At 42.6% G+C, this 14270-nt stretch overlaps 1 protein-coding gene across 1 annotated transcript in view; it reads right to left on the bottom strand.

Annotated features, from left to right (window-relative positions):
* PINX1 (PIN2 (TERF1) interacting telomerase inhibitor 1) overlaps positions 1 to 14270 on the bottom strand; it is a 65207-nt gene that overhangs the window by 39258 nt on the left and 11679 nt on the right. The window contains exons 5-6 of the mRNA XM_052645066.1: positions 8841 to 8933; positions 2663 to 2736 (exon numbers count right to left, since the gene is read on the bottom strand). Of these exons, the coding sequence (XP_052501026.1) occupies positions 2663 to 2736; positions 8841 to 8933 (167 nt within the window). The remainder of the gene's footprint in view (positions 1 to 2662; positions 2737 to 8840; positions 8934 to 14270) is intronic.

Genomic DNA, 14270 nt, shown 5'->3' with positions numbered 1-14270 from the left:
GGAAGAGCTGTTACTCATGGTACATATTCTTTTTTGTGCGTTGTCTATTCAGAGACTTCTGCCCTTTGGGCCCAGGTATGGGCCCACCAATTTTCTCTGTAGCTGTTTCTAACTTCTCCAGTAGTAGTGTTAATGCTGCCCTAGTCTGTGTTGTTCCCCCAAGGATTAAAGTATCCTTGATCAACAGCTGAATTCAATTCAACAAAAACTCCGTTGAGAACCTGCTCCATGGCGGGCCTGGCTCTAGATGGTATGGAGTACAAAACTCCTGCCCTCATGGAGGTTCCAGTCTACTAAGGAAAGACCGACGGTACAAGTGAACTATTTAGTACCTCAGATGGTGCTAACTGCTATGGAGAAAAATAAAGCAAAGGAGAGGGGACGAGAGCATCACGGATTTTTGTTGTTACTGTTTGTACTTTCTGCTATAAATTAGGGTGTCAGGGAAGGCCAGCTGAGGCAACATTTGCACAAAACTGTGAGCTGGGGACAAGCACTCCATGCAGCGCAGGCACCGAGTGCCGAGAGTCAAGGCGGGGGCCTCCTGAGGACTGGAGGGACTGGAGGCCAGAGCGACCAGCGCAGAGCCGCAGGCAGAACCAGCGGGGACGGCAGCGGCCGCAAGCGCGCGTGAGAGCCGGGAGGCGTGGTCACGCGGGGCTTCCGGCCCCTCTGAGGACAGCCTGCTATTTCACCTCAACATTATTTCATTTCTTATTTAAACACATCAAACAATTCAGACTCATCTCCTGGAAAAAGGACCTAAGTAGATAAAGTCAAAATTGCCCACATACCTGAAGATAAGGAAGAGCAAGCGGAGTAATGGTCTCTCCTTTGCAGTCTAGGAAAATGTAAACCTTCAAGTCAAGTACCATTTCACATGTGAGTATTTTGTGTTCGCTTTCCTCCAGAATCAGAGAACTTTAGACCCGGAAGTGCTCACAGGCACACAGTTCACGCTCACCTATCACAAGACTCCCTCCAGGAAGCTAGCCACGCGGCGCATCCTGCACGGCTGGCCCGCTCTGCCAGCCATGCTGTTTCCTTTCTCTGAGGAGGAATCTTCCCATGAACTTCACCCACCAGTTCTAGTCTGTCCTCTGAAGTTTACCGAGCCAATCTGCTCCTTTCCTAGAGGACCCTGAAACCATTCACACGTTCACAGTCAGGGTCTCTCTGTAGCCCAGGCAGAATTTCCTAACTGCTCATCTGCTGAGTCCTGTGCAAAACTTGCTTTCCAGATCGCTTCGGCCCAACTGCCATGCTCTGAACACATTCTTATGAAATACAGCACCCCGTTCAAATACAGTCACCAGTGCAGAAAACACCCCCAACATCTGTTGCTTCCAGCTGCTCTTAAAGCACCCCAAGCCTGAACTCAGGACAGTTACCATACTGCATTTCTTATTTTGATTTAGGTCAGACTTGCGGTCAGTTTACATATTCCCAGCCTCTAAGTTAATTCTCATTCAGATGAGTTCTTTTCAAAGATTCAATGAGATTTTACACATCTTCACAAAATTTGATCTATCTGACTTTGGTCAAATGTCCCAGCTCAGAGATTATTGTGAATCTTGATTCAAAATCAATGGTCAACACGCTGATAAACATTACTGAAGTCATCACTGCTGGCCAAAAAATACACACCTAAAATGTGTTAATGAGCTTGTTTGTGGGCTTAGTTTAATTTTACTGCTAACCAAAAGGTGCTTCCTTATAAAACGACCTTAGCAAACTCTAGGCTGGGAAAGCAGTTCAGCTCATGAATGGTGATGCCAGGTCCGGGTGAGGAGGGGGAGACAGAGTGACAGAGACTTGTAGGCGAAAGGGAAATTCAAATTCAAGAGTTCACATCTAGCAAACCACTGATAAAACTCAGCCCAATTCACAAAAAAGAACATGAAAATTCAGAACTAATGAGAAACAACCAACCAACCAGGGACTTCCGTGATTGTCCAGTGGCTAAGACTCGGGGCTTCCAATGCAGGGGCCCGGGTTTCCATACCTGGTCAGGGAACTAGATCCCACATGCTGCAACTAAAGATCTCATGTGAAATCAATCAATAATTTTTTTTTTTTTTAATTTAACCAACCAAAAAAGAAAAGTCTGCTTGGAAGTTAGTTTTCTGATTTGACATCAGCAAGAAATGGGAGACACTAAAAAACTATTTCCATCAGTTCCTATCTGGTTGAACTTCCTGATACTCCTTTTTTTTTTCCTTCTCTCAGTTTTTCCCTCCCCCACGTTCCCAGTTTCCTTCCGCTATCCAGCTTGTTTCCTGTTTCAGCCTTATCACTAGAGAAAATACTCCTAAACCACAAAGAGGATCGAGAGTCTGCCCCCAGCATTCCTGCTCTGTTTCTCTAAACACGCCTCTGGCTCAGGCTTTTGGCAAAAGGTGTTCTTCCCCGAGGTTAGTCTAGTCCACACATCAGGAGGAAAAACAACCCAGATAATACACATTCTTTTTAAGGCTCCTTGTAATCTATCAACTGTTATTATCATCTATCAATTATTATTAAGAGCCTTTGTATGAAGCCTCTAAAAGTTTTTTTGGTAACTTTGTCTGGAAAGTAGTATTAGTAATAAACATATATAGCTCTATACACAGTTGAAAATCAGTGTTGAGACACAATGTATCAATCGTAGGTGGTTTAATACCTCAGGGGTCCTCTTCTGTCTTTTTCCAAAAATGCAGTCAAGATCTGTTTGGCTCCGAGATGAGAGATCCTTCCCTAGAAATACATGATGCCTTCAGTAATACATTCTAGAATAAGGAGCACAAATATAAACTATGAAACTGGGTTTTGGAAATAAATAAACAATTTTGTAAATGACCAACTTTCTCTTTCCCTCTCACAGACTTTTGTGTTGTTCAGTTGCTAAGTCTTGTCTGACTCCTTGCAACTCCATGGACTGCAGCAGGCCGGGCTTCCCTGTCCCTCACTGTCTCCCACAGTTTGCTCAAATTCATGTCCATTGAGTCAGTGATGCCATCCAACCATCTCATCCTCTGCTGCCCCCTTCTCCTTTTGCCTTCAATCTTTTCCAGCATCAGAGTCACACTGTTTAATTACTAAATACAGTTAATTAAACTTAAAAATCAAACAAGTGAACCAGAACCTCTGACTTCCTCTTAATGGTGCAAACAAACCTGAGCATGCAGGTGGAGAGGAAAACTAAATTCTCAAGCTATCTCTACTACTGGTACACTTTCAAGGTATAATTTCTGGGCCTCTGGGTTCCCTTAGTAAACAGTAAAATTCCATTACTTCAAGGAGACGGGAGTTATACTCAGTGAGGGTCACAAAATGCAGAATACAAATATGCTGCTAAGATACATAGCTCCAAAACCCCATCTGTGCACAGGAATGAGAACGTCCTGTATTGACACATACAAGCTCAATAATTAATTGAATGTATGAACTTTTTTAGAAATGCAAATAAAAATTGCTGCATTAGGGTGAAAAGATTTCAGACTTTTCCTGTTTGTTTTTTTCACTGTAATAGTGCATCATTTTAAATAAAAGGATAAGTAATGAGTAGGAAATTAAATGGCTTCTGGCAAAAATGGTATCCAAAGGATCCTTGATTCTTATTAAAAACACTAAACTCTTTAACTTAATTTCAAACCCACAAACCAACTAATTTAAAATTCACTTCTGTGGAATTTCCACTTCTACTGACAATACTGTGTGAGCAGCCAACCAAATCTATTCCCATTTGTCAACTTCATGTATATATAAAGTCTGGAAGCTCTGGGGGAGTGAGGCTCTGGGTTAGACACAGGAATCTGTGTTTTGAGTTGGAAGCCTGGGTTCCACTGTCACGGACTCAGTTATCTTCTTGGCTTCCTGCAGCAACCTGACTTGGCACAGCACTGTCGTGACCCAGAAGGGTTCCAGTTCACTGGCTACCGCTGGGGCATTCAAATATGATACTGCTCAGTGACTCCATGAAATTAAAAAAAAAACAACAAACCACCCTGCAATGTAATGCAAAACCAGGTGCCAAAACCAGTCTCTGAGGCTGCCGTACCAGACTTATAAGTCCCGTCGGCACGACCTGTTCCCACCTGGAGGGCAGGCTCTGCACTGCTCTCACCTCTGCCTGAGCTGGAAATGAAGGAAGCTTCCTGGCTCTAGCTGGTTAGTCCATAGAGCTCAGACAGATGATCCCAGAGGAAGCCTACTCATGAGCAAAATGAAGCCTCCCAGACGGGAACACAGACAATGTACAGGAATAGTGGAGGATAAAGCTGGCCACTGAGGGGAGACATGGGCAACCCTCAGGAGGCCTGAGGTCTGTTCTGAGCTTAGTCCTCAGTGTAACCCATTCCACACTGCAGAGAACAATCAGGGCGGCAGCTTCTATTTCAGAAAAAGGAGTTGTACTGGGATCAAAATACATAGTGGCCACCCACTCCTAAGCTAGCTTCTGAAACGGAACAGACACCCTAAAAGAAATGCAAATGACAATCACTTTTACAACAACTCAACTAAAAAGAATGCTGGAGGGATTAGAAAGGCGGGGAACGAACATTCAAGATCACAATTCTAAAACAGGATATCAAAACATGAACACGCAGAGATAAAAAATGAAGCTAAAAACCAAAGGGAAAGCTGTCAAGCTAATAAGAGAATGTACCAATGAAAGTGCAAGTGTTTCTAAAGTTTTGGTGACGGGTTCTTGTATCAGAAATGCTTATCCTTTAGCAAAGTTCACTTAAGCAAATGTGGAAACCAGGACTGTTACAGGCCTTGCTCTGGATTTGATCTGGAAAACAAAACACAGAGAAGAATTAAGAGTCAGAGACCAAAGGAAAGGAACTTAAAGGTAGATGAAAATGTGAAGATGGAAGTGATACTGAAATAGTTATTAGTTAATGGTCCTGGTTGAAGAGTTTATACATGTTATAAAATTTTGGCCAGTTTTGAATACAATGTGTATATTAAAAATGAGTTGGAAAGTTACTGGTCTCCATTCTCAATCATGGTCAAATCACAGCAAATACTGTTGATGAACTTCTCTCTTAGAGAAAAGGACATCAAAAAATTGAACAGAATAGGAAATATATGACATCTGCCTGGATTTGGTTTCTGTACCCACTAGTCTTCAACTGGCCACAATACTCCAAGAACCAAGGATAAAAGAGATTCCAGTAGCCAAGCTGATGTAACAAAGTCATGAAAGGATGATCTGATTCTTTCAGAGAACAGCACTTTACTTATGATCATTTTAGCTGTTTTTCTAATAATGAGGACTTTCAGGTGTTCCCGTCTATCAATGTAGCAATTTGGAGAGAAGAACATGACCGCTACAGCCAGACTCACTTATAACAGCAAGAAGTCCACATGGGAAGCAAGTAAAGCTGTAAAAAACCAACACAAGAACTTAAGAATCATGGAGATGTAGAGCCTCTCTTAGTTTAAGGGCAAAAGTCATACCGAGCCCAACAAGTGAGCACTGTGTTATAACCAGAGGTCAAAAAGCTGAGTTTTTCAACTCACAGGAAAGGCACAAGGGAAAGAAATGCCGGTTGAAAAATACACCAGTTAAACGAAAAACACTGAAGTGTTACAGAGGCAGCTAGCTTCACTTGTTTCAAAAATTTATTTGCATTCCCCAATCAAGAAGGATAAAACAGATAATATTATATTTTGACTTTTTTTTTAATGAAAACATATAGAACTGATAATAAGCTGAGGAATGGAGGATTAGGAAACTTCTCTGAAAGGGTAATAATGTGAGAAAATCAGGAACCCTGGGAGAATCGAAACAGGGGGTGAAATGAGATCCTCACACCTGATAATAAGACAGCTGGAATATTTTTTTAAAGCCTGCAGTGGTGCTCCTTTAACTTAAATGTCAGAAGAGCCAGAAGCAGCAGGACCCCCACCTCGAGCAGAGTCTGGCTGCAGGGAGCCAGCCTCGTCAGGACACTAAAGCCAGCGTCAGACGAGCAGCTGACCATCGGGACAAGCAAGAGGCGCGCGAGTCCTTTCCTTATTTAAGGAGAGAAGTATCACAGATTGTTACGGGAAAAAGAAGCCTAAATACAACGAAGCTGCACAAGTACTGTCTACACAACCTTCCATCCACTCAGCCACCACATGACTGACTGGGAGCAAAAAGCCAGGCTCTCTGGACAACCTCTCCCTGTTAAATATTAAAAACATCAAAAGCGGCTTCGGAGAAATTGCCATCTTCCCTAATTTTCTTTTCTCTGCAGATACAGCCTCACCAAACGTTTTATAGGTTAAAAGAAACTACCACTGAGTTTAGGCCCTTAAATGAATATGGATGAAATTAACATCTTGAAATTAAAATGCTACCTTCTCATGTTTGGGGTTTCTGGATCACTGATGGAGCTACAATATGAACCCTCCTCATCCAGTGAGTGAGTTACTGTAACTAAGAGCAGATCCCTGAGCTAAAAGCCTTATTATCCATTATGCTGAACACCCATGATTTCCATATAATGGCATCATTTCTGATAAATTCTAAAAAAGAACCTATTTTAGAACTCAACAATGACTTAAAAAGATCTTTCATTTCACAAAAAAGGAAACTGAGGCTGACAGAAGGCAAGAGGTTAAGTGATTTGTCTGAGTCACAGCCGGAACCCAGGTTCCTGTGACCTAAGATAGTCTGCCGTGGAGGAAACACACTTTATCATTCGCATTCAGTGACAAGAGCTGCTCTACAAGGGAGACTTCTTTCAATAAATTAAAGAACTTTAAAATAAACTTACACTGTGGACTGTTAAAATAGACGGCAACTGATTATTTCCTCACTCCCTGGATTTCTGCCTCCTTCTGTGTTTTCTACTGATTTCCACTCTGCTTCTTCCCTGTTTGCCCAATCTTCTCTGTTACCTTTAAAATATATCTTGAATTATCTTCCCTGCTTACCAATGCCTCCCTTCTCCCCAAACAAAGGTAATAAATAAGCAAACCTCATATTATTTTATTTTTAGGATTTTTTTTTAAGTCTTCGATTGAATTTGTTACACTGTTGCTTCTGTTTATGTGCTTTGGTCCTGAGGCATGTGGGACCCTAACTCCCTGACCAGGGAATGAGTCTGCACCCCTGCACTGGAAAGCGAAGTCTTAACCCCTGGACCACCAGGGGAGTCCCACAAACTTCATTTCAAAAGAGAGAAAAAGAAGGAAGAACACACCAAGCAGGCTGACAGGGTGAACTGGCAAGGGGATGGCCCAACTAGAAACAGAAAGAAGACGCTCCTGGCATCCACAGATTAAAGTAGATCGAAGAGGTTTATTCCGGCTTCAGCAAATGCTTCAGGTGAAATCATGCGTGCAGGCTGCCATAAGAAGAAGATTCTATTTGCAAAAGTGAAAGCTTAAAAGGCGGCCATGCTATCCAAAAGTCACAGGGCACTTTCAATTTCGTTAGTTTGCTCAGCACCCTTCTGCTGTATCTATTTTTTTTCCTATAGGCCTAATGAAAGATATTTCAGGGATGGGGATGAAGTGGCCATTTAGCCCTTCCTGAAAAGGACTGAGGGGCCACCAAGGACTGTTTTCTATCCTGCAGCAGGTCAGGAGTGGAAAGGACCCTTGCTCAGAAGCCATACAGGAGAATGACAGAGAAGGTTCTATCCTGGGAGAAAGAGGAGGGGCTCACATGATGAGCCAGATGACCATGTCTGCCGGGAGACGGAAGGGGGAAGCCCCAGTCTCTCTCTGCACATGTCCCCAAAACTAACCAGCTCCGCCATGAGCCATCCCTCACACCGAGCCCAGTCTACCTTGTGGGGTCCTGCTCCAAATGAGAACCACCATGAACCGTTTAGAGTAGTGGGAACTCCAGCTCCTACTGCCATTCAGGGGGTTCTAGGAGTCAGGGAATTCCCAGTCATGTCAACAAGACTACAGCAAAGCAATGTGCTCTTCCTGCCATATAGAGGTAGAAATATACATCCAGTCTTCCATAGATGAACCATCCCAAGGTGACTAGATAACATAATTGTCATCATACTTATACTTTAAGTATATTAATATAATAAACAGGGGTTTGTACCTGAGAAGTATGCTTAATACGTAACAATGGGAAAATATCTGGGGAGTTGATGAAGCCTAGTTAAACGGTTTCTTTCCAATACAAGACTGCCACCTCCTGGTTAAAGAGGACAGCTGCACTCACGACTGACCATGTACAGCCCTGGAACCGGAGTAGGGAGGTGGCGATGGAGGAAGATAAGGTTTCTAACACTAACTTTGCAACGACCATGAACAGTTAAGTATGCACTATATGAAACAGAGAAACAGTGCGGAACAATAGAAGAGTCAGCTCGGCAGTGAGAGCTTTCATACTGGAGAACTCAATATGGAGACCACTTCGTGAATGTTTATGAATCTCATATAGATTCTACATGATTCTCTAAATGGGTCCATTTTAAAAGCTGTTCAACACCAAAATTAAATTCTAAAAATAGCTTAATGCAACTAAGAGAAATGTAACTAAAAGTACTGAGCGATAAATTTAGCCACATAAAAGCCTGTCTTCTCCTCTAAATATTAATAGCAAGTTAACGTCCGCGCTCAGCTTTGCCAGAGGGCTTGCACGCAGTCTAAGGGCAAAGCTGGGGCCTACCTCGGCATGAGTGAGGCTGCGTCTGCACTCTAACAAGACCCCCGGTGACTCACAACAGTGCGGACACCTCAGCACTGCTCTGGATCAAGCCGGCCAGTGAGTCCCTCCTTCTCCATCTTGTACGCGAGACAAGTGATGCTGGTGAAGAGCTAAAAATGCTCTAAGAAACCCAGATGTGAATACAGAGATTTAAAACAAATAAAGAAATGTAGAATTTTACCTTTTGTGAATTTCATATAGTGAACACGGTTTTTGGAGATTTTGGACTTCTCTTCGAGACTGAAAGACTTCTTTTCCTTGTTGTCTGGGGAGTCTTTTAAAAAAAAAAGGATGAAAAGCATTTCATTAAACTCTCTGCATTCCATTCTCAATCCCCTATGGTGACACAGTCTTATCTAAATAAAATCCTGAGGAGCTTTATCATTTATTACTAAACTGTACCCAAAGATTAGAAATACTCTTAAACTGTGTACTACCCATCAGGCAAGGCTATTCTCCAGAAATTTATAACATCCTGGAGGAAGAGAAATGAAAATTTGTGTTCACACAAAACCCCCAGATGAATGTTCATGATAGTCTTATTTGTGATAATAAGATACTGGAAATAAACAAAAATTCCTTCAATGGGTGAATGGCTAAGCAAATTCTGGTACTCCCTTACGTGGCAACAGTACTCCACGAGAAAGAGGAGGGAGATACTGATACTGTGTGACAACCTGGAGGGACTTCACTGGCGGGCGACTGGCGGGCATTATGCTTAAGTGAGAAAAGTCAATCTACATACTAAGTGATCCACTCGGACATTCTGGAAAGGAAAGACTACAGAGATGGAGAACAGTGAAAGGTTTAAAGGGGACAAAGACGAAAGTGGAGTTTGGAAGCTGGAGGGGTAAGGTGGGTACAAATACAGAAAGGCAGCATGAGGCAGCTCTTTCGTGGTGACAAAGCAATTCTATACCTTGAATGTGGTGGTAGCTACATGAATCTATACATGTGGTAAAACTGCATTGGAACTACATACACACAATTAAATGAAGGCTAAAAAAGCCCAAAAAACTGGTGAAAGCTGAGTAAGAACTGTGGTCTAGTTAACAGTCAACACCAGGGTCAATTTCCTCGTTTTGATATCATGCTATGGCTCTGTTGGATCTCATCGTTGGAGAAACTGGATGAAAGGTACTCTTCTTTCATTCAGGACTCTTCCTACAGCTATTTCTGCACTTTCCTGTAAGCCTAAAATTGTTTCAAAATAAAAAGTTCTTTAGAAAGTGAGTAAAGGTAAGGCAGACTAATGATGACCCAAAAACAGGTCAGAGATGAGATGAGAGGCAGAGCTGGCACCCCGCTGAGTCTGAGCCACCGCCTCACACTCCAGATTCAGCTGGAGGCCCACCTTTCAGGGTAAAAACAACAATAAAAACAAATCGCTGAGGAATGAAGCCATGTGGTTATATTCCTTTGACGAAAGAGGAAAATATGGGGGAGAATGCAGTCCCTCACCTGAAATATCAAAGCAAGTAGATGTGGGGTAAGAGTCAGTGACAGGATTCTAACAAGCTGCCTATATGCCCTCATCTTTATCTATTTGTCAAATTCAAGTAGCAGAAAGAGAACATCATAAGTAGAAAAGACACTGAATTTTCCTATAGTTACGTCATAAGGAAACATATAAACATGAGATTAGAGAAATGAGAAAAAAGAAAGTTTCACCTTAATACTGAAGCAACACAAGCGCATGCTTGTTTAACATGATTAAACATGTTAACTAACTGTAATTCTTCCTAGGAAATTACACAGTAAGTCTCTGGACAACATAAAGGTAGATGCTTCAACCTTTAGATTAAGCACGGCTTAATCACATCAAAAGAGCCAAAATGCAGTACTTGGATGCAATCTCAAAAACGACAGAATGATCTCTATTCGTTTCCAAGGCAAACCATTCAATATCATGGTAATCCAAGTCTATGCCCCAACCAGTAACGCGGAAGAAAATGAAGTTGAACGGTTCTATGAAGACCTACAAGACCTTTTAGAATTAATACCCAAAAAAGATGTTCTTTTCATTATAGGGGACTGGAATGCAAAAGTAGGAAGTCAATAAACACCTGGAGTAACAGGCAAACTTGGCCTTGGAATGTGGAATGAAGCAGGACAAAGACTAATAGAGTTTTGCCAAGAAAATGCACTGGTTATAGCAAACACCGTCTTCCAACAACACAAGAGAAGACTCTACACATGGACATCACCAGATGGCCAACACCGAAATCAGACTGATTCAGACTCAAATTGAAGAAAGTAGGGAAAATCGCTAGACCATTCAGGTATGACCTAATCAAATCCCTTATGATTATACAGTGGAAGTGAGAAATAGATTTAAGGGCCTAGATCTGATAGATAGAGTGCCTGATGAACTATGGAATGAGCTTCGTGACATTGTATCAAGACCATCCCCATGGAAAAGAAATGCAAGAAAGCAAAATGGCTGTCTGGGGAGGCCTTACAAATAGCTGTGACAAGAAGAGAGGCGAAAAGCAAAGGAGAAAAGGAAAGATATAAGCATCTGAATGCAGAGTTCCAAAGAATAGCAAGAAGAGATAAGAAAGCCTTCCTCAGTGACCAATGCAAAGAAATAGAGCAAAACAACAGAATGGGAAAGACTAGAGATCTCTTCAAGAAAATTAGAGCTACCAAGGGAATATTTTATGCAAAGATGGGCTCGATAAAAGACAGAAATGATATGGACCTAACAGAAGCAGAAGATATGAAGAAGAGGTGGCAAGAATACACAGAAGAACTATACAAAAAAGATCTTCAAGACCCAGATAATCATGATGGTGTGATCACTCAGCTAGAGCCAGACATCCTGGAATGTGAAGTCAAGTGGGCCTCAGAAAGCATCACTACGAACAAAGCTAGTGGAGGTGATGGAATTCCAGTTGAGCTGTTTCAAATCCTGGAAGATGCTGCTGTGAAAGTGCTGCACTCAATATGCCAGCAAATTTGGAAAACTCAGCAGTGGCCACAGGACTGGAAAAGGGCAGTTTTCATCCCAATCCCAAAGAAAGGCAATGCCAAAGAATGCTCAAACGACCGCACAATTGCACTCATCTCACATGCTAGTAAAGTAATGCTCAAAATTCTACAAGCCAGGCTTCAGCAATACATGAACCGTGAACTTCCTGATGTTCAAGCTGGTTTTAGAAAAGGCAGAGGAACCAGAGATCAAATTGCCAACATGCGCTGGATCATGAAAAAAGCAAGAGAGTTCCAGAAAAACATCTATTTCTGCTTTCTTGACTATGCCAAAGCCTTTGACTGTGTGGATCACAATAAACTGTGGAAAATTCTGAAAGACATGGGAATACCAGACCATCTGACCTGCCTCTTGAGAAATCTGTATGCAGGTCAGGAAGCAACAGTTAGAACTGGACATGGAACAACAGACTGGTTCCAGATAGGAAAAGGAGTACATCAAGGCTGTATATTGTCACCCTGGTTATTTAACTTATATACGGAGTACATCATGAAAAAACGCTGGACTGGAAGAAGCACAAGCTGGAATCAAGATTGCCCGGAGAAATATCAATAACCTCAGATATGCAGATGACACCACCCTTATGGCAGAAAGTGAAGAGGAACTAAAAAGCCTCTTGATGAAAGTGAAAGAGGAGAGTAAAAAAGTGGGCTTAAAGCTCAACATTCAGAAAACGAAGATCATGGCATCCAGTCCCATCACTTCATGGGAAATAGATGGGGAAACAGTGGAAACAGTGCCAGACTTTATTTTGGGGGGCTCCAAAATCACTGCAGATGGTGACTGCAGCCATGAAATTAAAAGATGCTTACTCCTTGGAAGGAAAGTTATGACCAACCTAGATAGTATATGCAAAAGCAGAGACATTACTTTGCCAACAAAGGTCCATCTAGTCAAGGCTATGGTTTTTCCTGTGGTCATGTATGGATATGAGAGTTTGACTGTGAGGAAGGCTGAGTACCGAAGAATTGATGCTTTTGAACTGTGGTGTTGGAGAAGACTCTTGAGAGTCCCTTGGACTGCAAGGAGATCCAACCAGTCCATTCTGAAGGAGATCAACCCTGAGATTTCTTTGCAAGGAATGATGCTAAAGCTGAAACTCCAGTACTTTGGGCACCTGATGCGAAGAGTTGACTCATTGGAAAAGACTCTGATGCTGGGAGGAATTGCGGGCAGGAGGAGAAGGGGACGACAGAGGATGAGATGGCTGGATGGCATCACTGACTCAATGGACGTGAGTCTGAGTGAACTCCGGGAGATGGTGATGGACAGGGAGGCCTGGCGTGCTGCGATTCATGGGGTCGCAAGGAGTCGGACACAACTGAGCGACTGAAGTGAACTGAATCACATCAACAGCCTGAAACATTCTCCGTGATCACTTCCCAAGAACAACTTGCACCTTCTTTCAAAGACATCCTACCTGTAAATTTCTCCTGCTCTTTTTGCAGGCAAAAACCTTCATATAGCACATTACATTCTCAATTTTGTTGTTCCAAACACAAATCACCAAGCATTGTACCAGACTGAAGTAGTTTTTACCAATGGAAGGCTTATTAAGTACTAGGTGTTGGGCTAAGCTTTCTATGCATTCCTGCATTTCGTCTCACAACCACCCTAGAAGATAGCTGCTACGATTATTAAACCAACCTCACAGGACACTGAAGCATGGAGGGTAGAGTAAGACCCACTGAGGAGGTGGCTATGGGGCTGGGAGCCAGGCAGATACGTGTGAGTGCACATCCTTAACTTGTGCACTATGATCCCGCAGAGCTTGCTCACACTCAGGGGAGGTGAGAACCTCCTGCGAGCCTCAGCACCTTCCCAGAGCAAACCTGAGCCCTGACGCGTCCTAGGGCACCAGTTTCTACCTGCCTGTCCACACGCACGCTTCCCTAAAGCTGCTCTGTCCTGTGCAGATACGTCACCCTGGTCCTCCTCCCACTTGACACCAGAGGAGCACAGGTCTTGCACCAGGATCAGTGAGGAACAAGCAGTGCTGGTGTCAGGGAGGGGTCCTTTCATCAAAGCCAGTCCCCTCCCCACCCTATCTATCTCATCAAGAGAGGCAGTTCCAGAAAGGTTTTACCATTCTATCAACTATTTATCAAAACTTGCCTTTCCTGGTTTTAACTGTTGTTCAGTTACCCAGTCGTGTCCAGCTCTTTGCGATCCCATGGACTACAGCACACCGGGCCTCTCTCTCCCTCACCATCTCCCGGAGTTTACTCAAGTTCAAATTCATTGCATCAGTGATACTGTCCAGCTGTCTCACCCTCTGATGCCTTCTTTTCCTTCTGCCCTCAATCTTTCCTAGCATCAGGGTCTTTTCCAATGAGGTGTCTGTTTGCATCAGATGACCAAAATACTAGTTTGCTAGTTATAACCGACTAATTAGTAATGACAACTGAATCCAAAGGAAAAATATTTACATGTAGGCCTTGAGGTTACTAGAAATAAACCAAAAATTTACATGGGTTTGTTTTGCAGCAGAAAAACATGACAAGGTAATGAGTTTTTAAAAATTCAAGCAAAAAATATATTAATACAAAATATCATGGGGTATATGCAATGGAATTATTTCAGAGGAAAAGAAAGTAGAAAATATAGTATTGCTGA

The sequence above is a fragment of the Budorcas taxicolor genome, chromosome 8 (genome assembly GCF_023091745.1).
Source record: "Budorcas taxicolor isolate Tak-1 chromosome 8, Takin1.1, whole genome shotgun sequence".
Lineage (NCBI taxonomy): Eukaryota > Metazoa > Chordata > Mammalia > Artiodactyla > Bovidae > Budorcas > Budorcas taxicolor.
This window is presented reverse-complemented; position numbering and strand designations above follow the sequence as displayed.